The sequence below is a fragment of the Microplitis demolitor genome, chromosome 3, assembly GCF_026212275.2.
Source record: "Microplitis demolitor isolate Queensland-Clemson2020A chromosome 3, iyMicDemo2.1a, whole genome shotgun sequence".
Classification (NCBI taxonomy): domain Eukaryota; kingdom Metazoa; phylum Arthropoda; class Insecta; order Hymenoptera; family Braconidae; genus Microplitis; species Microplitis demolitor.
Window position 1 is genome coordinate 7,673,180 of NC_068547.1, and position 26,415 is coordinate 7,699,594.

Below are 26,415 nucleotides of genomic sequence, written 5' to 3' on the forward strand. Positions count from 1 at the left end.
AATAGTCAGAAAATTTTTAGTCCTCTGATCCGATTTCTTTGTACTTTTTTCTCGGTAGATTTATTTTATTATTTCAATAAAACTATTTGATCTTTAATGTCAGTAAGTGAATGATACCTTCTTTCATATATATAACGTAATAGATCGATAGTTAGTTTTAATCAAAAACCATAATACACATCATACGAAATACAAATATGTGTATATTCAATAAAACAGGTTTCGTCAAAATTTACACTAATCGTGTATAAAAAAAAAATGGTCTACACTCAAATTTACACACACACCCCTGTTAAAAAATATTGATCGCAAAGATTTAAAAATGATTAAATTCGAACTCTTTTCAATAATTTCAATTCTTTTCTTGGTATATATAGATTTACAGTTTGCATGGAGTGACTGCTTCTCAATTCTTTTCAATCAGTATTTTTAACCAGGGACTGTAAAAAATTCATAGTCCGCCGAGTAGTGTGAAAATTTTCAACATGCCGGTATGAAAATTAGAACGACCACACAACCAACAGTGTAAATGTTACACAATGAAACGAAATAATTAAAATCAGTTCTCATTCGGATGAGATAATAGCAAAATCCGAACGGATCCGAATTACGGCAATTTACAGTGAATTGCAGTAAAATAGAGCGATTTACCGTAATTTGCGGCATTTTCACCATAACTACCGTATGTTTTTTTAATTTTTACAGTTTTTAATCCAAACTTAGCTTTACAGTAAAATACTGCAGGCTTGCCACAATCACAGTAAATTACCGTTCTCTTACTGCTAATTTACGATAAAATACCGTACGTTTACCTTAAAAACCCCTACGTTTACCGTAAAATTCCGTAACTCTTCCAAATACCGTAAATTATGGTAGTTACCTTAATTCGGATCCCCCCGGGAATACTTATGTTCCCTAATAGCCACTTTAGCTGGAAATTGACGGTAATTTGATGTTGAAATTACCTGAAATTTGCTGCCCGAAATTACCGACAATTTGACAGCAAAAGTTAAAAATAAAAATTCAAATTTCGATCGTTTTTGATATTTTCAAAATTCGTGAGCAATCTCTTAAAAATTTTTTATCGAGCTGATTTTTGGAGAGGCTTCTTAAAATATCGTAAGCCAACAAATTTTCATATGAGATTCGAAAAAAAATAGTCGGTTTTTTTTTGGGCCACCCTAATAATTCTATATATATATACATATATATAATATAATTGTGGCCTTGAACATATTCTTCGACGAATCCTCTTTTACTGTGTTTTTATTTACTGAACAACCGATTTTCATGAAAAAGAAAAATTAATTTATTTGAATATGTACAATTTTTTTTATTTTTAATTATTTTAATATTATAATTTAATGGTGTTTATGTACGATTTAATCAAATAACACAGTGTTCAAGATATTACAAAAAGATACAATTTTACAAATCAATTACAAATCATACATGCATTCGAATATTTTATAAACACAAGTATAAGCATAAATTTAATCATTTTTACAATTTATGTTTATTACAATTTTTTTTTCTATTAACAAAAAGTTATTATACAGAACAGTATTCATTCGTTAAAAATTAATATTCAATAAAATCGATTTACTTTTTTTTTCATACAATCTTTTGAGTAATGATAGAGTGATAAGGACTAAAATCATAATCTTCTATGAAATATTATTTATTATACAATGAGAAGAAGATAAGGTGCAACTACTATGAATTTTTGAGTAAAGTCCTCAATTTAAAAAAATTTTTTTTTCCACCACACTAAAGATTTTCAGTGATAACTAAAAAAAAAATATCGATTTTATTTGATACACTATAACGCACTCGTAAAAATATATGTGGGTGATAGAAACAAAATTTTTTTGTACACTGAAAAAATAAATTTTTTGTAACATAAAATCCTTTGCTTTATGAATTAAAAACAAAAATTTTTTTTCGCCTCAAAAAAATTTTGTTTTCAATTCATAATGCAAAAAATTTCTATGAAAATTTTGATTTTCTGTTTTAAATCATACGAAAAAAAAAGTAGAACTTGATTTTTTTTTTTTATTCGACCGAATAAATTTTTTTATTATTTTTAGAAAATTAAATCATCTCATAACAAACTTGTACAGTTATAAATTTCGTCAATTTAATTTACAGATTTGATCTGCTGGGTATCTAGATTTCTTAGTGATTTAATAACTGTCGAGTTGAAAAGCCGAATTATACTTTCAGTTTTTTTTTCGGTCTAAAACTAACCGTAGATTATATATTGTAATTAAAAAAAAATATATTTCTGGTACACCCTAATGTAGATATAATTATAACGCGTTTACTTAGATATTAAAGAAATAATTTCTTAAGGAAAAGCGGATATGGGCTATAGAGAATAAAAAAAAATTTTTATCTTGTGCATTTTTGAAAATTGTAGCTGTAATAAACTAGAATTTAAGCAGACTTTATTGTGTTACTGTATAAAAACAGAACAATTTGCTTCTCAATATTTATTTTCTGAATTTAAATTTAAGATATTTGCGAATTTTTTTTTTTTTTTTAAAGAAGCTTCATCTGAATTAAAGCTCTAGTTAAACTATCAAACTAACAAAGAAATATTCATTTATTTTAAATCAGCAAGTTTTCAGTGATCATCGCAAAAAAACCTTCTAAATCCCTTTAAAAAAACTTTGTTAAATATTAATATTTGTCGATGAAATAATAGATAATTAAAAAAAAGACATTATTTTTTTTTCATTTCCAAATACCCATATGCCTTTAAGTTAAAATTAGATAGGTCGACTACTCGTTATAAGCCTCTTTTATTTTATATGATTTTAAACGTCAAATTTATATTTTGTTACAACGCCACTGCCGATTTTTCTGGTGCTTACGGTGCTAAAATAAATACTTATTTCTTTAAACTAGTAATAACTACAATACAAATAATTCTAATGATAACGGTATTAATTACAGTAAAAATAATAATAATTTTATTGATAAAGATAATGCTCAATAAAATTTTTCAATTGTAACCTAAGCTTTGAATGAAATTCATGGTTACAATTATGAAAAATAAATTATATTTTACTTAAAATTGATTGAATTATTATCTGCAAAAAATAGATACAGTCGGATTCCATCAACTCGGAACTTCCCCTCAATCTCGACCTTCCACTACGAGCTACGCTGTCGCCCACCTGATGCTATGCATTTTTATATGTCTGTGTATATTTATATATAAATCGTACATGTGATACAAGAGTGCATGCGTGTAGTTTACTCTTTAAAGGAGAAGTAGCATTTGATAAGTTGAAATTTCCAGGAAATTTCCGTGCCTCGTAGAGTCACTGTCCGAGTTAATAGAATTTGACTGTAGTGAATTTTCATCATCAATTTTTCTATTTTTTCCTATTGTTAGTTTATAAATTTAACGGCGGCTTATAACGGGCTGTTTGCTAAGAAATTTAAAAAAGTGGTAGAGTAGGAGAAGCTGTTTCGAATCAGTAACTGCCGATTGAGAGAAAGAGACTTATTACGGACAAGCTTATAACGGGTAGTTGACTGTATTTTCATGGAAGCACCATAAAAATTTTTAGACATTCTAGACAAGTGCTGAAAAATAAAAATGACTTTCATGCATCATTGTAATTTAATTTATAAATGTGCAGCTAAAATATTTACTAGACTCTATAAAAAAAAAGTATTTTACACTCAAATACAGAGTGTTATAAAATACAATAGATTTGAGCATAGTCAGTAGCCAAAAAGCTGTTAAAAAAATCGATTATAAAATAGCATTAGAATTTTAAATTTATATTCATTAAAACGAATAATTAATAAAGTAAAATTTTTATATATACAAATTGAAATTACGAAATTCAATTGAAAATACATGTCACTATTGAGCAATCAATTCGGCCTTGCATCAAATCCAATCTATTTTATTACATTCTTTTATATTTCGATTCTATAATATAAAGACTAGAATTTGTAAACGTGTTAATAATTAGAATTTTATAATTCATTTAAAATCCATCAATAGATATATTTTTTCGGACGAAAATATTTGTTATTTCGTTGACTTTTGATATTATAGTTACGGAAATTTTTATTATAATTCACATCCATTCATTAAATATATAGCTATCAAAAAATATTTAAGTATTAATAAAAAATTGTTTACCTGATTAATCAAATGCTGAACTAATTATTGTGAATTTATCAATTAAATTAAATACAATCATACTGATAAAGTATTTCATTAATTATTGGACAGTATTCTCGAGTAAAATTTGAGAATAGTTTGATATTTTAGAATTATATTGCCATGCTACGATATATAAATATATACATACCCATATTACAATTCCCATCACAAGTTGCCGGTCAAGGCACTGATCACAACAATTTTTTTGAAAAATACTACATGGACTTGTCCAGAATGACTTACACAAGACAATCTTGTACTGTTTTTACGAAAGTATCTTACAGAAGACCCCTAAATGTCTGCGTTTCTGTATACCTATCAATCTGTCACAAGGTATTAAGACAAGATTATTGTAGGACTTGCACGCGATATTGTACAAAAGAACATTGAAGATGTCTTGTTCAAAATGTGTTAGTAAACTTACGCGTATCTTGAGCTAATCTTGCACCAGAAATTAATTGCAGACACTAGCGCATATCCCGCAACAAATCTGCTCAAGAAGTCTCATATTACACTATCTGTATATTTCACTTCTATCTTTGTCACTTTACCTCAGGATATTGTATTGTGAAACAATAGAGGAAATAAAGTGACGGAGTAATTTCTGGTACAAGATTGGCTCAAGTCACTACCAATGCATCCTAAGCAAAATATCTTAAAAATATTTTTTTAAATCTTGTACGAGATTTACGATTCAAAACTTTGTAGCAGTGTCTGCAGCGAGATCTATAGTTGTATAAAGACGTAGACAACTACTATACTGGTGATCAGGCCTGAGCAAGATTGCTATGAGATTGTTATATGGGTATATATGTCGAGTAAAATGCAACACAAAGGAAGATATATACAATTATCAGTCCTCATCTTACATGTAAAGCTAAAGTAAAGAAAGTTACTAAACTAATACATGGAAAAAACTAGATAGTACTGCTTACTGTTTTGCCCAGTAATCGACGAACAGTACAGGGAAAACTGCATTTTAACATGAATGATTCATATTAGAACAGAAGTGAATCATAGCTTAACACGTACTATTACTTTTTTAACAGTAACTAGTGCTGTACTACACAGTACATGAAATATATGTCTGATTACTGTCAAAATAGTCACCATTAACATCCAGAACAGTACTCAATTCTCTTCTGACATGGACGGTTACTACATTCATATGTGTCTTTACTATTCTTGACAGTAGAGATCTATTTTAACCTTTCTCTATAGTTAAAAAAAGTTAAAAACAAATAATATTCACCAATATATCTTGCTAAATATTCTCATAAAATCATCAATAATTTGAATTTCTTATCATTTTTTAAAATGATAAAATTATTCATAGTGAATCGCATGTAACTTAAAATTAACATATATGATAATCTATACTTGACAGTTTTGAATTATAGATTTCTTCTGTCAAGAATAGTGAAGACATATATGAATATAGTAACCGTTCATGTTATAATAGGACTGAGTACTGTTCCGGATGTTAATGGTGACTATTTTGACAGTAACCAGTCATATCTTTGATGTACTGTGTAGCACAGTACTGGTTAGTGTTAAAAAAGTAATAGTACGTGTTAAGCCATGACTCACTCCTGTTCTAATATGAATCAGTCATGTTAAAATGTATTTTTCCCTGTAATGTCCGTCGATTACTGCGCAGAACAATAACCAGTGCTATCTAGTTTTTTCCGTGTATATAAAAAGAAAACAAATAATAAGAATTACTATTATTATCAATGTATCGCAGATAGATAATAAGTTTTTGTATGTGCCATTCCTCTTATGATCGTAAAAATTATACAAGGCAAAGTTTTAACTCCGCCCTCACGCATAATTATTTATGATTGCGGTTTTAATTTATAAGATTTATGGGTTCCTTTGGTATCTTATATAACCGATTAATTCTATGAGTAATGTAACCATATTTATATTATAAAAATAAAACTAACACATGGTTTCGGAAGCTGGTGCTGGAACACTGGTCATGTCTTCATCAGTTGGATCCTTATCGTCTCCTTCTCGTATTGCTGGTGGTCTTGATAATGTCTGTTCGATTTCTCGCGTAACGCTGATAGTTGGTGGCGGTCTTCGTGATTCTTCATCAATTGCTGATGATCTACGCAACATTCGGTGCTCATTAGTGACACTAAACTTCATCTTGGACGTCGTTTCAGTATCTGAATCTTCGTCACTACTTCTCAAGTATCGTCTATGAATAAGATCTTCCATTTGTTGATAATCGCATTCTTCAGCATCACGTAGATGTTCATTTTCAATCTGCCACGCCATCTCTGGATTCATTGAAATTGAATTTTTTGATCTACAAGGCGGAGGAGATACTGGCGGGGTTCGCGGAGGACTTAAAAGCCCGCAGTAACTTTCTAATTCATCAGTAATACTTGTATACTCAGCACGCATGGCGCGCAAAAGTGATCTTTGGTTGGATCCACTGGAGGAACCTGGTGGAATCATCGCAACACGTGGCTCCCCCCATTTGACTCCTCGTTGCAATCCAGGTGGCGCAAGCAGCACAGCATCATCAGACTCCGATCGGGTTCGACTGCTTTGTCTAGTTGGCCGTTCTGAAGAATCTTGCCGCATATCTGATATCGCAACGTCACTACTCGTGTCTCTTTCGACTTCTCGCCTCAATGGCTTCATTTCAGGCTCATTGATATCTTTACTCTCAGCACTTTCTTCTTGACTAGTTGTAACTATTTTCTTCTCATCTGGTGTCGGTCCTGTTGTAGGAATGTCGCCGCTAGAGGAAGATTCATTTCTGCTAAGATTTTCGCGAGATGTCAATGTCTCCGATTGTTTTAAAATGTCATCATCTACAAATGGACTGTGAAGAACTGTCGCATCTGTTAACGATCGCAATAAACGTTTTTGTCGCGGAACACCGGAAATGTGAGTATGAGACTCAGTATCAGATATCACTTCGGATCTTTCGGAAACTCTTCTCGTACGTACGTCAACATCTAGATTTGATAAATTTTCATCGGACATATGAGTTGCCATAAAACGATGGATAACACCAAGACAGGCTAGAGTTTGTTCATTAAGATCTTCGAGTTTGCGAATACGAAACTCAACTGCTTGCAATGAAGCATTTTGATTGTGTTCTTTTTTATCAATATCTTCTATTTTTTGATGCATATTTTCTACTCTCTCAGTTGTTACTTTCACACGTTCCTCCATTGACATCTGAAGCTTCAATTCTTGCTCCCTAAAATAACCTTCGACGCAGTCTTCTTCGAAATCATATAAACGCTCCATATCATCAGCCTCCAAGAAAAGCTTCAGCCCATTGTCATACGTTTCCCCAACGGCCATTTCACCTTGAGTTATATATCTCAGTAAATATTTACCTAGTAAATATATGTGACTTACTACAATAAGTGGAGGAGGTAAAACTGGTTTTTGTTCATACTCCATCACTACTGTAAATCTTTGAAACATCCAGACTTGATGAGCCACAGCATTTACTTCGATAAAAATATTATTAAAAACGGCTATCAAAAGATTTATCAACAGAATATTTGCTACCAACAAATAAATAGACATGACAGCAGGCGTTATCCAACGACCTGGTAAACACGGTTTCATACTCGGTTCGTCACCACACTCTGGGTCGATATTATGTGCGTACACTTCTCCGTAAAGCATAAAATATGGTTCCATGAATATCTGTTAATAACAACAATAATAATGATAATAATAATAATTGTAGTGAGGTGGACGTCGTTGATTGGCCATTCGAAATCTTTATGAATTTTATTTGACAGATGTTACAATTAAATTAATTGACAACATTTCGATGTTATAAAAATTGAGGACTTGATTCCAACACCATTACTCATAAATTAACAGTATATTGTGTGACAAGGCATGAAACAAAACAACTTCAGACTGCAGGTAATGTCAGTCCTCACCGTTGCCACTCAATTTTATTGTAATATCTGTCAAATAAAATTCATAAAGATTTCGAATGGCCTAAAACTTAAATTTCACAAATAATAATCCCTGGCGGATCCGAAGTACGGAAATTGACTTTTTATAGTATATAGTATATAGTTTTTATAGTGTAATACTTCACTTCACGATAAAATATCACTGGCTCGCCATAATTCGACGTCGACTTACCGGCGTCTTACTACAAATATACGGTTAAAATACCGTACTTTGCTATGGAATACCGGACTTTTACCTAAAATAGGGTATTTTACCGTATATTACGGTAATTCGGATCCACTAGGGATAACAAAAATAGTAATAAGGTACCTGCAGGTAATAAGGCCTAGCTAAGGGAGATTTTGAATAGAATCGAAAATATTGCATATAACCATCGAAATGTATCATTAATCTTTATTTCAATACATTAGTCATAAAATGTAATGAAGTAATGGTAATTTTTACCATAAACAATAAAAAAATTATACTTTTACAAAAACCATACGAATAGACCTTATTTTACTACGGTAGGGTAATAAGCCCTACGGGTTAAACAAACTGGAATAGTTTAACTATACTTAATAAAATTGGTATTAGAGATGAATCATCACTTAAAGTTAGCAACAATACTTTTTAAAAGTCAAAAGACTAGATTGCTTTGCTCAACAGCACTTAAAACTATCGGTATCCTTTTTAAGAGTCAGAAGACTAGATTGTTTTTTATAATTTCTTCTGCGCTACGACACCATATGACGGATGATGAAATATAGAAGGCAGGGAACGTGGTATCGGGACTCTTTAAATTTGTCGTAACATCTTTATGCAAGACCCTTCTACTAGAGTAACCTTTAGCGAAAGCGATTATTTTAAATATCATTTCTGTCACTTAGGCCTTATTACCCGACAGGCCTTATTACCCGCGGGTACCTTAAATAATTATAATAGTATGCACTTACATCACGAATGATTAGCCATTTAGGTTCTGAATTGGGATTTAAAATCGCCTGTCTTGCGACTCCAAAGCTCATCAACACGACAAGTAAAAGAACGACAAAGTATATCATATTTTTCACCATTTTTCCCATCATAGTCACTAAAGGACCTGTTTAAATATTTACAATTAATTTACATTGCTACCTCTAAATTTTGAATGTAATTATTTAGCCAATAAATTACCAAGATATTTGTTGACACCAAGAATATTGAGAATTCTGAGATACCAATATATACTATCAGCGCAGTAAATCACACGACCATAATCAAAAGTTGATTGACGCAATCTAAGTACCAAGCCAATATTGAAGAAAATAATAGCAGCAGCGTCGCATGGATTCCACATATTCCATGACCATACGCTGAATTTGTGCGATAAAGTTGCCGGTTCAGACGTAACTATTTCTCGTATTTTTTCACATCCCAAAGTACAGATATAAGCTATTGAATAAAGTTCTGTCCATCCTGGATACTCTTCCATTCGAACGAGAATAGAGTACGAGAAAAAAATTAGAAATAATATATACGCTATCTAGAAATAGACAAAATAAATACTTAATTTGTATGAACTGTTTTTTTTTTCCTTTTAAAATTTGAAAACGAACTTACGGCATTTGCCCAAAATTTAGTTATCGGGGCAGTATAAAATTCCCATAACTTTTTTTTTAGACGTAATGGCTTGTTTGTTTTACTATCATAGTAATCCGATAAAATACCATAAGGCCGATGAAGATTGTCATCTATTTCTGTTAGAACTTTGCCGTTTTCTTGAACGATCGTTTCTTTGATTGCAGAATTGTGTTCATTGGTTATTAGAGCCTAGACAAAGTAACAATAAAAATTTACCATAGTATAAATGCGTTGTTAAATAACAGTAAATAATTGAAAATAAGACAAGTACATTTTATAGCGATCATAGCGAAATGTTATTAATTTCGCGAATCACATAAATTTAAATAGAAATGAATAATAAGTAATGATAAATTAATATCACTTTTATTTGATAACAATGCATTTAAAGAAATACGAGAATTATTAAATGAATTATTAACAGCATAAATAGTGTTAGTTTTTTTTTTTTTAACTTAAATTACTAATTAGCAATGACTATAGAAAAATAAAAACTGTCCAATAATAACATGACACCACAGAATATTGACTGAAAAACAAATGGAAATAAAGAAAAAAAAGATAAATTAATTGTATCATAAATTCGGGGGATGGATGAGTAACGATCTATAATAAAAGCACAATATATTATAAAATAATGAGAAACAGCGTTTTCAGTTTTCTCAAATAAATAAATACAGTCGACTACCCGTAATAATAACAATAAGTCTCCCGCAATAATTTTCTTCAATCGGTAGTTATTGAATCAAAACAGCTTTCCCCACTCAACCACCACTTTTTCGAGTTTCGTAAAGAACACCCTATTATACGCCTCCTTTAAAATTATAATCTAACGATATATCTAGTGTAGCTAACTTATTAATAAATATACTAGAAGGTTTACGCGCGTTGACGGGCGCCCATTATTTATTACTTGTAGTATTTTGATGACTACTTTCCACCTTCCTCTCGTAAAAAAGTCGTTATTAAAAATATTCATTATGGATTCTTATTGTTCCTATTAGCCGCTAAAATGACCAACCATCTCCATAGCAACTGTTGCCATGATAACAGTCTCTATAGCAATTGTTGCCATGATAACTATAAACAGTGACTTAACACCAACGTTTTTAGGAGAGATAATAATAATTAAGGTTATGCGAGTATTGTTCAAATCGAATTAGAATTTTTGACTTTCCAGGATATTATTAATAATTAATTGTTTTGATAAATTAGAAAAATACGAGTGAAAAATAATCTGCTGACGCCAGGATTCGAAACCATCCTGTTTAAGAAATCTAATTTGGAATGATTTGAGATTACGTTACTCTTAATCATTTTGAATCATTTTAAGTTGTCTAAATTATTTTGCATCGAGTATAAATTTTAGAATAAATCATTTTAAATCATAATGAATTAAAAAATAACAAAATATTATTTTATGATTTAAATTATTTGAAATAATTTAAACGCTCGAATCATTTCAAATTAGACTTCTTAATCAGGGCAACGAATATGAAGCATGGCCGTTGCCGCACATCATTTTAAAATGGAAAATTAATCCTTCATACTCGATTTCTAGGATTTGAGGACTTAAATGAGATATTACGTTCTGCGGTAAGTCCGCATCAAAATAGTTGAGACCATTGAGGCTCAAACTAATTATTTAATTTCGACATGGGTTTACGTTGGGTAGTCGACTATATCTAGTTATCAAAAAATTTAAAAAAATGATTTAATTGTAAAAAAAAATCGATAACGCTGTCACAAAAAATGATAAAAAGAGAAATAAATTAAACCATAAAAAGTGTGCGTAAGACATTAGACAAAACCCTTGCATTTATTATTATCCCACTCCTATATAAGTGTACCTTTATGCCCTGCTGATTGTCAGGTTTGTTGCAAATACTGAGACTCCTGCGTGGACGTTTCTAAAAAACAAGCGGTATGCGTAGCTAAACTAGTTACGAGAGCTACCGATGACTTATCAATTTTTAGATAATATAAATATATGGAATTAAGTATTCTTAAAATTAAATTTAAAAAAAATGTATGTACAAATGTATATTAATAAAGACCAGTTTAATACTAAACCTCATTAGTTTGGCGTAATTACCTCAACATCTGGCCCTGGTGAAACTCCATGCTCCGATTCACTGTCCTCGTTTTCGTCTTCTAAAGCAATTAAATGTTCCTCTTGTGTTTGAGGCATCAGCTGCAATTCTTCCCGAGTTTTGAATTCAAGTTGTGCTATGTAAGGTGGAAATAATAATCCAAGACCCACCTATACCGAGTAATTGATAGTAAGTAAATGTATATCAATACACGTAAAAAAGGTGTAGTTGAATTTACCACAGTCGGGGATACATATACTACACTGACTAGTAATATATAGGATCACTACACATTTAACAATGACTACTAGCCTATTGTTGTACACAAACTGTAGTAACATCGACTACTGTCGTTGGTTGAAACAACCTCGTAGTTAATGACAGCTGTAGTTAGTATTACTCCACATCATAGTTTCTAATTTTTTCTCTTTAATTTATTTATTAAATATATATTAATTGACATTTCATATTTTTCATGGTATTCAAAAAGTTTTAAAAATTTAAAAATTTATATCATATTGTTCGTACAAAGATTTTTTAAATATATTTAAATAGATTTGTAAATAATTCCAAGTATCACGCGCACAAAATTTTTAATGTAGATTTTTTTCCATACTTTATAATATTAATTTTTCATTTGGAATTATCTTTATGAAAAATTAACTCTTGTATTACGAACATAGTTTCATTGAATATGTAATTTTTGTTGATATAAGATACAAGCACATAACTTTAAAAATTGTAATTCACACATTTAATGATGTAGTAAATATAACTACAATTGTGGAGCTGATACAATCACACTGGGATAAAAAAGTTGAGGATGGCGCTGTTGTTTTTGTTTGTCAGTCATTTTACTCCACATTGGAGTAGATTGTACAAATTATGTGATACTGTCTACTCCAAAAATACTAATACCAACTAATTCTTATAAAATTGTATGGTTTAAGAAACCACAAGATGAGTTTTCCATAATACATTGAGTAGTTACTGAGCCTACAAATTTTTACCCCAGTCGAATAGTAAATAGAACTACTGCAGTAGAGATTAATCTTATGTAGTGTAATTTATGCTACTACATTTGTTGATACGATGACCGCAAAGTGTAGTTCAATTATTACTAGTTTAGAGTGTGGAAAATTTAACTTCAGCATTCTTTTACGTGTAGCAAATGTAAATTTATAAATATTTAATGAAATTTAATTATAAGTGACCTTTAAATTAGTATTTTTCCGTGTTCTTAGTCCACCCATCCATAAATCTGCTAAAATAATCTGGCTGCATGGATGAGCAAGTAACGGCCGATGGTTTGCTGTTACTGCAAGAGATAGACAAGTTTGCCCCGACCAATTTTGAAGTTCAGAAGTTAGCAGTTGTTGAGTTTGATCATCATCTTGTCGATAGCAATAGTCTAGCAATTCCAAAGCTTTAAAAGATTTTTTTAATGATTAATTACTAGAATTTAATTACTGATTACGTGATGACTTAATATTCATCGTACACAGATAAAAAACTAACTAAGAATAATAGTATGAAGATAAATAATTTCTTTGCTTCAAGAATATTTTTTTTCTTAAAATTGATATTTTTGATTCGAGCTAAAAGGCCATGGGAAGATAAGAATACCAAATCGGCCTCAGAAAGGTATCGGGCTGATTATTTCAGGAAATGTTGGTACTCATAAGATACTTCGATGCTGCAAGTTTCAGATTTCTATATATTACCGTTTCTGAATAAATCGAAAAATACTGGAAATCAGTAAAAATTGTTATTCTCAGCATTTTGTGAATCGATTGATCTAAATACCGGATATGTTTTGGAGTATGAAATTAGCTTTTAAGAAAAGAAATATGAGCAATTACTGATTTTCAGAATTCAATTTGAAGAAAAAAAATTATAAATTCAAGTTACATTTTTTGTTTTTTTGTGTATGAACATACGGTAAAAAAAGATTCGTCAAAGTGTAAAAAAGGTGCATGTTAATAATTCAAGTGTTGAATTTTCAACACGTGTGTAAAATTAACACACTGTTATTATTTTGCTTGACCAGTTTTCATCCCTTGATTTTTTAACACAAAAGAATGTTATTTTGTACGAAAGTAACACTTTTTAAATGTCACTGTTAAATCAACACACAAAATATATTAAGAAGATTGTAGACCATTACGAAAGAATGTTTGAAAAATAATAAATAAATGAATGTAAACTGTTTGTTATACACATGATTAGTGTGAATTTCGATGACGAATCCGTTTTTACTGTGTAACTTACCGATATTTTCAAATTCCTTTCCATAACCACGAAGCTCATCATAAACTTCTGTTTCCAAATCGTCCTCAGCCGCTTCATGAGCCATAGCTTTGTATAATTTTAAAGCGACGAGAGCTTTAGCCAGAGCTTCTTCACCGTGTTGCCACATTAAAAGTGCCATTTGTTGTCGTTTTGTTAAAACAGCCCATATAAGTAATTCATTAAATGGATAATCAAATAGAGGTGTATCTCGATTTGCTGGCAGTGTTTCAGCTAACAGACTCATTGTTAGACCATGGTGAGATTTTTCTCCGAACCCTGTATAATAGCGTGCCATTGCTACGGCTGTACTATTTCGATGGGCTGACAAATTATGAATTCCCGAACGCTTCATAACTTTGGCGTAGACCATGCGAAATTTTCTACGAGTATATTGAGCGCGATATGCACCACCCATGAGCTTATTGATAACTAGACCAATGTCATGAAGTGTATACATATAACCACGAGGAATATGTGGCCGTAAATCTCGGAGAATGTAACCTAATGTATTTGATGGTCCTTCTTTGGTATTGTATAATTCTTCTAAACGTGGTATAGATAAAAATTTTCTCATTGATACGCCATTCTCAAGAAGAAGTTTTACAAAATCAATTCTATCATGTTGTAAAGCTTGCATCATTGCTTGTTCTAAAGAGCCAGGCGGCCACTTCTGACCGTAAACAAATATTTCACTACGAGCAATATCAACTCGATTCCATATCAGCGCTAATGATAATTGTTCAGTTGGAGATAATTGTTGTGATTTAAATAATGCCGTCAAGATTGTTTGGTCAAGTTCATGTGGTCCATCTTGAGTTATCCTGAATACAGTGATCTATAATAATAATAATGATATATGATGATGATAATAACTTTTTCAAGTTATACTTCTTTTGGCGCGTTGAGAGGAAAATTTTAGCAAGTAACGGATGTGCGTGCGCACAATTAACGAAAATTCGACAGTATGAAATTGGCGGTCTCAGAAAAGGCCCAGAATCTAAACGTGGTAGTAGTGGTATAAGCTACGGCATGCGCATATCGTCTAGTTTTATATAAACGTGAGATTTTCAACCTAACACGTTGTTATATTTAAAATCGATGACAAATCAGTTTATGCAATGAGCAAATTGAAAAACAATGCATTAATATCGATATGTAACAACACATTTTTTCAGAGTTTGAGCTTAATCCAATAACGTTAACCCGCTCCTCAAAACGAGTGAAATTTGAAACATAAAATCTGTCACAAAAACTAATGTATCTATCTAGAACAATCGAGTCTGACGCTCGTGTGTTGGTACCCTTGCCTTCGGCTCGGGCACCAATCTTCACACCTCGCATCTTAAACACGATCGCACTCGATAGATAAACTACTGATTTCTTAGTTAAAATCGAATAAAAATAATATACTGCTGCGTACGACTAATGAGTATACTAGTTCTTAAATGTAATAAAGAAAAAAAATTATAAAAAATGAAATATTTGTAGTTCAAGTTGCCGAATAATACCGTAAAAATTAACTTTATAAAAAAATAAAGAGCTTTGAGATTTCTTAAGTTATTTATCCAATATTTATCAATGATTCGATTTAATTCAGGTAAAATTTCAATAATGCTTGTTCGTTAATTATTTTCGATAAAAAACTACTGAACATATATATTTTTTTATATTTTAACATGTTTTTTTCATAAATTTTTTTCATGGGGGATTAGTGTTTGAAATTATAACGCGAAACGTGGGGGTCAATTTAAGGAATGTTAATATTCCGAACATAATAAATTTTATAAATCGTGTCATAAATTTTGTAAATTTCAGTTAAGATATTTAAAGTTTAAATAATAATTTTTATTGCATCTTATTATTATTTGTAAATATACATTTTAAGTTGAAAAAATCATTTTTCGATTGAAATATTAGATCAAAGCCACAAAGCTAAGACCCGTTCTGGATGAAATTAACGTAATAAAATTTTCAAGTTCCAATTCGTTGACAAAAAAATCGAATTGAACAACTCTAGTATAAGTGTGTAGAAAGAAACAAGATTTTAAGGACCGCGCCATCTGGTGTTGAAGCCGTAAACTCATAAATTATAAACGGATGCGATTGACATTGTATATCCAATACATGCAGGAATATAATATTCAAAATGATGTAATTATCTTGGATTGCCAATAGAACTTCTATTAATGAACTATACTGGCACTAATTCTCACCCTCATCCTCTTGTCATCTCTCTTAAGAGGGATTCAAGTAATTGATTACGGGTGTTGTACAAAGTGGAACAAACAACCAGGGTGATGCATTATGTACTCAAGAGACAACAACAACAAAGTCAATGGTTTATTTACTTATATTTAGAAGATACTTATTTCAAATTATTATTTTATTGAAGCAATGAGCCTTTTAGTGATAAGTTAATTTTTTATCAGCACTAAAAATTCAGCCACGAAATTTCTATCAAATTTTCTCTGCCCAAAATTTAAAATTAGAGTAAGCTTCATTTAATCGCGCTTACGTAGTAATCGATCCTTTTTTCTTGCATTATTGATATCTTAGCAACTAAAAATCGAACAGGTATTTTGAGGGCGGCTTTAGAAATTTGAATAACTTCCCCAATCAGCTTTATTTTCAATTTAAAAAAGAAACAATTTTTTCATCCTTAATATCGATTTGAAAAACGTACAAAACATGGACAAGTCGATAAAATAGTTAACGCGTACGGGGTACTCAGGGTAATTGATCAACCACGGGAAATCTGGTTGAATTAATTTTAAATATAAGTAAATAAACCATTGACTTTGTTGTCATTGTCTCTTGAGTACATAATGCATCACCCAAGTTGTTTGTTCCACTTTGAACACCACCCGTAATCAATTACTTGAACGCCTCTTAAGAGAGATGACAAGAGGATGAGAGTGAGAATCAGATTGCACGTAAATTACCACTTTGATGACAATATGCCAGTATAGTCCATTAATAGAAGTTCCATTGGCAATCCAAGACAATTACATCATTTTGAGTATTTTATTGGATTTCAACATTAGATGGCGCAGACCTGAGAATCCTGTTCCTTTTTAGACACTTATAGTAGAGCTGTTAAATTCGATTTTTTTGTCAACGAATTCGAACTTGAAAGTTTTATTACGTTAATTTTATTCAGAACGTGTCTTAGCTTTGTGGCTTTGACCTAATATATCAATCAAGAAAAAATTTTTCAGCTAAACATTCGTAACTGAAGTTAAAAAAATTTATAACACGATTTATAAAATTTATTGTTATGTTTGGAATGTTAAAAATGCTCAAATTGACCCCCACGTTTCATGTTATAATTTCAAACACTCATCTCCCATGAAAAAAATCTATAAAAAAAACATGTTAAAATATGAAAAAATATATGTTTACTAGCTAACTTTTGGCCAATTTTCGTGTATATTTATTATATGTTTTCTTGTTTATACTTTTATTCATGTATGTTTTATACATTGCTAGTTATATTTTTCATACATAACACATAAAACATTTCATCATATTTTTCAAAACTTATACTGCCCTTTGTTTTCATAGTCTTCGATGGTCGCTACATTTTTTAAGCTAAGCTTCTTTACGTGCGCTTGGAATGGGGTCTATCATAGAAAAAGTGTAACGTCATAAAAAAGTGCAACGGAAATGAGCGAGAAAGAATGCACTCCCACAGACAACATCATTTTTATTTTCATATTCCTAAAAATAATCCTGAAGTTGACCGGTATTCGTCATTTTTTTGAATAAAAATTCTACAATCTTTAAAAAAAATTGTTTTTGGATTTGATAACAATACTCCTGTTTATTTTTTTATAATTAGGACGGTTACTATTTTAGTCTAGCTCGAATATATATTGGCAATACTGCTTTCGAGCTCCTTGAAGTCGAAAACAGCGGGAAGTTTCAAGTCCGTAGGACCAACCAGTTTCCAAATTCTTTTTTTTAATTTTAATCACTGTGAATTTTTTTTTATTTTATATGATCGTTTGATATTCATATGACCAAATTATTACACTAAGAATCGTAATGTGCGGTGATAAGATTGAATAGTTAATGGAAATTAGATGAATAATACAAGAAATCTTTAAATCTTTTATTTCTTATAAAATTTTCATCTTTATGGTTTTATTCGGCACTTTAAACTTAAAAATACTTGACCTTTTCTGGAGTTAGCATTGTTTTAATTTTAATAAAGAGAATGAACGTTTTTGTACACATATTATTTGCATGCGTATCAAAATTTCTTTTAGTCACGTGTAAGAAGTGTAACTTTTCTCGCACCTAGTCATTTTTTTATAATCAAATTAAAATAACTTACCAAATGTTTTTTACGAGTGCATTGAAGTAATTCGGAATATAATTGTGCCGCTTGTTCTTGTGAAACTTTAAAAGTATCTTTAATTTTTTCAAATAAATGTTCTTTCATACTTTCTAAGCGTACATCACTGGTGCTATCACTATCACCCTCAACTGCATATCTTAAAAATGAATAAAATAAAGTTAAAAAAAAAAAAAAAAAAGATCGCAAGTACGAAATAAAAGAATAATAAAAATTCATACTTATGCATAAAAGCAATGATATCTGCAGCACGACCAGTTCCATCACAAACAACTACAGGAACAGGTGGATCATCAGTAACGTATTCGAGAACTGATCTAACAGTATTAGTTCCACCCTCAATAACTAATGCAACTACTGGAATGCTACTATGAGTATCTATAAATTAAAATAATAAATTATCGAATGAAAACTTATCCAATTATTGAATTACAATTTTTAACCATATTATAGAAGTTGTATGTTTTTTAATTTAAATTTTATTTTCAAATTTAATGATATTTGTTAACAAAAATTAAATAGCTCGACTTTCATTAGTTCTCAGAAAAAAAATGTTGACTCGAAAAAATTGATTAAAACATATGTTTAAAAAGTTATTCGTTTATCTATAAATAAACTTGTGATGATAAAAAATTAATATGACTTCTCTATTAAAACTTACATGGCTGTAGTTTTAAATTTGATATATATTTTTCTAGCTTCCTTCGTAATACTATTTCAGCGCCATATCGCCCACCAGTACCATTATCAACGAGCAAAAAGTAAGCATGACGATTGTTTAATACCGCATACTTTGACCTATTGACATTGTCTCAATAAATATCATTCAATTGGATGATACAATCAATAATAATTACCATGGAGATGATATTGAATCATAGGGAACTTCATTTCCTCGTCCTATTAATTCGTGGTTTTTTTCTAGTATTCCCCAAGGTGCTATTCCTATGCTGACAACACGACCCTGACGCTGTGCACGTTCTAACAGCAAAGCATCGCCTACCTGGCGGGTAACACCTGAAATAAAAATGAATAATAAATAGAGAATATAAAAATAAATAAATTTTATAATAGCTATTTAAATACCAGTATTTGTTCCTCCTGTGAATATCCATGCTCCAGTTGTTTTAGCGGCTTTTAAAAGTCCTTTCCGTAATACCTTTTTTAAAGCTGGCTGAAGCTCAAAATTAGATCTGCCTCCATGAACTGTTATCAATAATCTTGGTAGACCTAAATTCCATTCACGGCACAAAAGTTGAACTATCGGCTCTGGTCGAGTATCATGGGCTAACCGAACATACTACAAATAGTTTAATAATATTATTTCTATAAAAACATAAAAGAAAAAAGTAATAAAATTAACAACACTTATTAATAATATAAATGTGAAATATTTACTTCAGCTTTAGTGGGGTGAGGGCCGCCTTGAAACTCGATAGTGCCGTACGCATCAGTAGCTGAAGCACGTGTATTTTTTCCTGGTGACCACTGATCCCTTTCTGCCTCAGCTGCATTTCCAGTTGCATAATTCTGCACATCTGCTCCTGTACCACAATGGTGAGTGTAAGAATGTCCACAGCAACATCTGAAATAATATATTTTATATATACTCCATTAATGTACAATAAAAAAACATTATCATTTAGTTTACATTAGCGAACAATTTCAATCCCTCGCAGTTATATATTACGTTATAAATTACATTATATTATTTATAGTTTAAATATATTTTGAAGTTCAAATAACAGAAAAAATCGACTTTATATTTATATATGTACATATATTAAGGTCATTCGTTTTAAACATGCCTTTTTTTTCACTCTTACAGCTAAATGTTAATGTATATACTAATAGTATATTACACATCTAGGGAAGTAAAATAAGAAATGTCTCAGGTCACATGTTTGTTGACCTCAGCGTCGCCACGGCCAACAATTACATGTGACCTGAGACATTTCTTATTTTACTTCCCTAGATGTGTAATATACTATCTCCTCGACGGAGGCAGAAATCGGCAACTTCGTTTTGCACAACGGGACGAAAGTTGATGCTTTCCGCTCGGAGGCGAAAAAAAAAAAATCCCCAATAATTTTAGCCCTTAATTTTACTTCTAAGTACTTTTATTTTGATTTTCAAGTTTTTTCATTCAAAACGCATAAGAAATCTATTTTTTTACAATTCTCTAATGCTCAGTCGCATTTCAAGTTGTCGTTGTTTAGTCAATATCAACTAAAAACCGAAATTATCATTAAAAAAATTATTTTCAGAACCAATACAGAAAAAATAATTAGACTCACTGTGAAGTTACTATGAAAACTTTTGAAAAGCATTAATTTACCTACAAAATACCGCGGACGGTGGCACGACAGCTTGAAATGCGACTGAGCATTATAAAATAGTAAAAAAAAAAAACAATAGTTTTTAGATTTCCTATACGTTTTGAATGAAAAAAATTGAAAATCAAAATAAAAGTACTTAGAAGTAAATTTAAGGGGTAAAAATTTTTGGGAATTTTATAATTGATACATACATCAATATTTAGCTATGGGTAAAAAAAAAGTGTTCATTTAAAATGAATCACCCAAATATATACATATTAGGGTGACCCAAAAAAAAACCGACTTTTTTTTTATTTTCGAGTCTCATATGAAAATTTGTTGGCTCCACGTATTTTAAAGACCCTCTCCAAAAATCAGTTCGATAAAGGATTTTTAGGGGGTCGTTCGAGAAATTCAGAAATTTCAAAAATGATTGAAATTTTGATTTTTTTTTTCTCGTGGCAAAAATATTTTGTATCCGTAAAATCAACGCTATCACGAGAAAGAAAAAAATTAGAAAAAAAAAAATCGAATTTCTCTTAAAAATTTGCTGTCGAACTAATGTTTGGAGAGGGTTTTTAAAACATATAAAAGCAACAAACTGTCCTATGAGACTTGAAAACAAAAAAAAAGTCGATTTTTTTGGGTCATCCTAATACATATAAAGTATGATCTTTGTTTAATATAGTCCTGAATATGTTTAATGATAAGCTTTCAAAGCGTAGTGTTCAAAGCAATACGAAAATGAGTGATTATGATACGAGTGCATAGTAATTAATAATTTTAATATTTATAAATAGTTAAAACACGATATCCTTTATACTAAAACAGTGTCATTTTATTAGTTTTTTAAGCATTATTTTATTATTGCGAAAGCAATTATGGAATGAAATTTAAAGCGATGACATATGATCCTATCAACTCTCACCTGGAAGACGTGACTACATCGTACTCAGCAGATTTATCTCCCTGAACTTCTTCAAGCCTATGAATGGAATGGAAAAAAAAAGAAAATAAATAATAAAAAAAAAAAAAAAAAAAAAAAAGAAAAAAAACTAACAATAAATGTGAAAACATAAAATTCTTTACTCTAATACTATAAATTATTTTTAAAAATAAAGAAATTTATAAATGTAAACTTTTAAATTATGAAAACAAAAAATTATTGCTGAATTGATATTTGTTATTAATTGTCATTAATAAAATAAAGAAAGAAAAAAATAAAATAGTTTGAATCAAAATAAATATTTAATTAACAAATGGCGTTTATGAATGAGATATATATTTTTATTATGTTAAATGAGTTAGTGATTTAGATAATAGAATAATGATTTGAAATATTCATCAACTTAATTTACACGCAGAGAATTTTACAGTAAAAATTACTCGAAAATTTAAGGTATCGGTGGGACACTTCAATATTCTTGAGAATTATACTATTTGTTTCAGTAATTTTTAATTAAATATTATTAAAATATACTTGAAAAGATAAATATTTTTACTAATATACAACATAGTAATATTTCTGACATCAAAAAATCTATAACTATATTTCAATTATGATTTTTTCTATAATAATCACCCTAATATATACTAATAAATGGAGAGCCGGTTTTTTTGTTCGTTCATACTGCGAAAACTTATTAACCAATCGGAATAATACTTATACAATAAGATGCAGTATGTTTCGGAGGAGGTTTTAATATATAATATGTTGGTGTTTAATTATCCAGAACTCATGTTTTTTTTTACTTAGAAATGATGAACTTTTATTGTAACTAAATTTATTCTATTAGACTGTCATTTGTTCAAAATAAATTTTTTAATTCTATTGGTTATGTTTATTTATCGATTTGACACTTGGTAAATCAAGGACTGTCAAGAATTATTTATAATATGAATTTGCGAGATATCATTACTATTCGTCATCGGTACACCAGGGATAATCAATTATATGAGTATGTAATTTTTGTTGATTTTTAAAATTAATGGTACAATAAAAGCTAAAAAAAATTATTATTCTGAACAGTTTCAAAGGATTTATAGTGATGACGTATGAGCTTCAATTTAAGAATTTGTATTTAATATTCGTTTTACTGTAAGCGATTATGTAATTTTGATATTACTGTTGTTATTATTTATATTTATATTTGTTTATGAATTCCATTGCTGTGTAAATATGTTTACGATAAACTGGTTGTCTAGTATATATATATATATTTTATTTGTTACTCTTATTCTATTTTTTACGAATATTTTGCTAAATATTCTAATGCAGTATAATCGATTACAATGCAGCTGGTAAAAATTACAAAATGTACATTGTTAATTCTGTTGGATGTATTTTAAAAATTTCTATGTTATCGGTAATATTTACCACAATTCCATACTATCCTAATGCTAATATTACTATAATAATTTTCCTATAAATTTTTAATATAAAAAATACCGTAAAATTCTCTGAGTGTAGAAAAAATATATATTAATATTAATGCAAGGATAAAATATTCATTAGTAAATATCGTAGATTTAAATTCATCTTCAGACGGTTAAATTACAATCAGATTCGTAAGATTAACGCGAAATATAAATACTTTTTGCATGTAAATGTGAGCAATGATGAAATATTTATTGTGTCATTGCGCATTATGATTTTGCGATAATACTATTTAAGGAATAATTAAATTTAAATAAAACATAACTTAATTACATTACCTATGTTCATCTTTAGCACTTGGTATGAATTTCGTACATTCTCTTTTCTGAAATGTTGCTTCAATCCAGCTACGTTCTTGAGTCTACAATACAGTAGAGTGAATTTTTATAGCATTTTTTAAATACAATAATGAAATATGTTGATGAATGATTAAATTAAATATTGAAAAAAAAAATTAATTTACAAATATACCTTGCTTTTTTTTCTTTTTGTTTTTGGAGTATTTGCTCCGCAAATAACACTTCCTATTGCCATGCTGGTTTATACTTTTTTATTTTTATTCACTTTATTATTAAAAAATAACAACTAAACTAAAAAAAAAAAAAACAAAACAAAAAAATTCAACGTGAATGATGTTTACGTATGGGAAAGAGTGCAAAAAAAAAATTTTTTTGTGACAAATATTTGAAATTATGACAAGTCGGTCTAGAACTTCACTATATGCAGACAACTTCATAGAATTTCTCTAACTAAAATATAATTATGTTAAAACAAAACTAACCTTGAACTTACTCCAAAACTATGACAAGGCTATCCAAAATAACTATCGATTATCGACTTAATTAGAAAATCATTAGTAATTGGGAAAACAAGTTAGTTAACATGGAAATTTATGTTTTTTCAGTTACGGAGAATTTGTTGGCTGATTTAATAATGAATAGTGTTATCCCTATCAAAAACATCCATATGGGAATCCAGCCTGAATTCTTGTGTGGGTTTCCACATGACGTTTTCGACAGATTCCCATATGGTTTCCTATAGGAATCCAGTATAGACGATAAACATAGAAATCCAGATACCCCGGATTCTATAGAAATTACTTACATCGTAGTTCCTATATGGGAATCCAGATACCTATAGTTTCCTATGTGGTTTCTTATATAATTCCATAGACTTCTATATTAATTCCTATAGATTGCTACATAAATCTATACTTTTCTATATGAATTCCTATGGGTTCCCATGCGATCTCACATGGATTTTTTTGATAAAGATTTTAGAACGTGTTATTGAATAGAAAAGTTTCGGAGTAAAGTCTCAGCTTGAGGAAAGTTGTTCCAGATAGAGATGTTTTGGAGTATCAATTCAAGGATAGTTTTGTTTTACGATAGACATATTTTAGGTAAAGAAATGCTATGGAATTTTCTGTGCACAGAGAGGTTTTGCAGCGACTTGATATAATTCCAAATACTTGCAATAAATAATAATTAAATTTATATAAGTAACGAATTATAAAAATTTATTTAGAATATGAATCATAATGATAATTTAAGTGATGCGTAAATTTGAATAAAAATACGTACCACTCTTATTATTTTAGTCTTTTCAATCATGCCTACTCATGCAAAAAAACTCCTCGAAAGCTTATAAAATTATCGCTGCGATGAATTTTCAATAAATTTATTTTTGCAATATAAATCATGAATTATGAATTAAAAATGTTCCACCAGCGAATTCATGGAGTGGACCAATAGCTTGCTAAAAAAAAAAATCATCAGTATGTCATTAATGTCATTATAAATAAAGACTAATAGAACAAAAAAAGTATAATTATTTAGTTTTTTTTACAGTACCTCAATAATTATATAATTGTTTAATTACAAAAACGTTCAAGTAATACTTCAATACACTTTCAGAAAATATTTAATATTTTTTCTTAGTATTAAATAATTAATAGTTAAAACTTTAAAATAATTATTTTATTATAATAAAAGTAAATTGTTAATGAATAATTATAAATATAATTATTAGAGTAATGTATTGTTACAGCAAAAAATAACTTGTAAGTAAAACTTAACCTTTCAAACATCAAGTAAATATATGTCTATTATATAGATGACACCAAATGTCGGTTAATTTACTCAAAAAATAATTATAGATAAATAAAATATTTTAAATGAGTATGAGTGTAGCAGGTAGACAATTTAAAAATTTCAAATAAATAAATTTAAATAACAAAATTTTTTTAAATTCGACTACTGATTTTTCAAATATCCAGATACGAATTTTAAATTCTTATTTATTATTAAAAAATTAAAAAAATTGTCACCTGTCAGCTATGTTCACACTCATTAATTAAAAATGGTTTTGTATTTTAAAAAAAAGTTTTTTTTTCTACCTTGATAAAAAATTTAGTACCAGCTCCAAAAGCGATGATAAAAACCATACTCTTAATAAAATAGTTTCTTTGGTTTTCTATAATAATGATAACGATGAAACTTGTCTTTTTGCTAACCGAGTACCAAATAATTACGACGAAAAAATTCATGAGCTTATTTCGTCGCTTAACGACAATTAACACCAATCATTGGCAAGCTCTTGATCTCTTTTGATTCGTCCCATGTTCAATCCAAAGAACAAAACGTGCATGTGTTTTTTTTTATTTTTCCGCTTAATTTAAATATCATTAAAAAAAATACGTTTTATTTGAAATCGTAGGTTATGGTTCTGTTATCATGATAATTATACGTGATATTATTATTTAAATTGATTGGTTTAATTGTTATTGGATGTATAATTTATAAAATTTAGTTAAACTAACAGACACCATGAAAAATATATGAATTTATCACTCAAGATCTCACTGTATGTCACAAGGTTCTGGCCAGCTCTAGTTCTTGGTTCTTGCCAACTCTCACGTCACTGACCATGAACTATTATATATATGTAATATATATATCTAGATGTATCGGGAAAGAGAGAGAGAGAACGAGATAATATATTAATAAATTCCTCATTTTGAATGAAAAATTTATTCCTATTAAAACATAAAATCTAGATAATTAAATATCATTTTAAAATATTACTTTACATAGTAAAAATAAAAATAATATTTTATTATTGAGAATCATTCAAATGGATAT

At 29.4% G+C, this 26,415-nt stretch overlaps 1 protein-coding gene across 5 annotated transcripts; it reads right to left on the minus strand.

Moving 5' to 3' along the window:
• Positions 1–1,552: 1,552 nt before the first annotated feature.
• Positions 1,553–26,191, minus strand: LOC103569718 (transient receptor potential cation channel trpm). Of its 5 annotated transcripts, XM_014440535.2 has the most exons (19): positions 25,671–26,191; positions 24,856–25,030; positions 23,744–23,862; positions 23,551–23,633; positions 21,764–21,820; positions 19,916–20,102; positions 19,604–19,817; positions 19,375–19,534; positions 19,179–19,315; positions 18,739–18,895; positions 18,497–18,656; positions 14,137–14,992; positions 13,080–13,291; positions 11,868–12,035; positions 11,623–11,682; positions 9,752–9,961; positions 9,326–9,674; positions 9,106–9,251; positions 1,553–7,885 (listed from the first exon to the last, which is right to left on the minus strand). In XM_014440535.2, the coding sequence occupies exons 3-19, from the start codon at positions 23,804–23,806 to the stop codon at positions 6,140–6,142; spliced, it is 4,965 nt and encodes a 1,654-aa protein (XP_014296021.1). In that variant the 5' UTR covers positions 23,807–23,862; positions 24,856–25,030; positions 25,671–26,191; the 3' UTR covers positions 1,553–6,139. The 5 variants fall into 5 exon arrangements, with proteins under 5 accessions (XP_014296021.1, XP_014296022.1, XP_014296023.1 ...); XM_014440536.2 differs by lacking the exon at positions 23,744–23,862; XM_014440537.2 differs by lacking the exon at positions 21,764–21,820 and having other exon boundaries at positions 1,554–7,885.
• Positions 26,192–26,415: the final 224 nt, after the last annotated feature.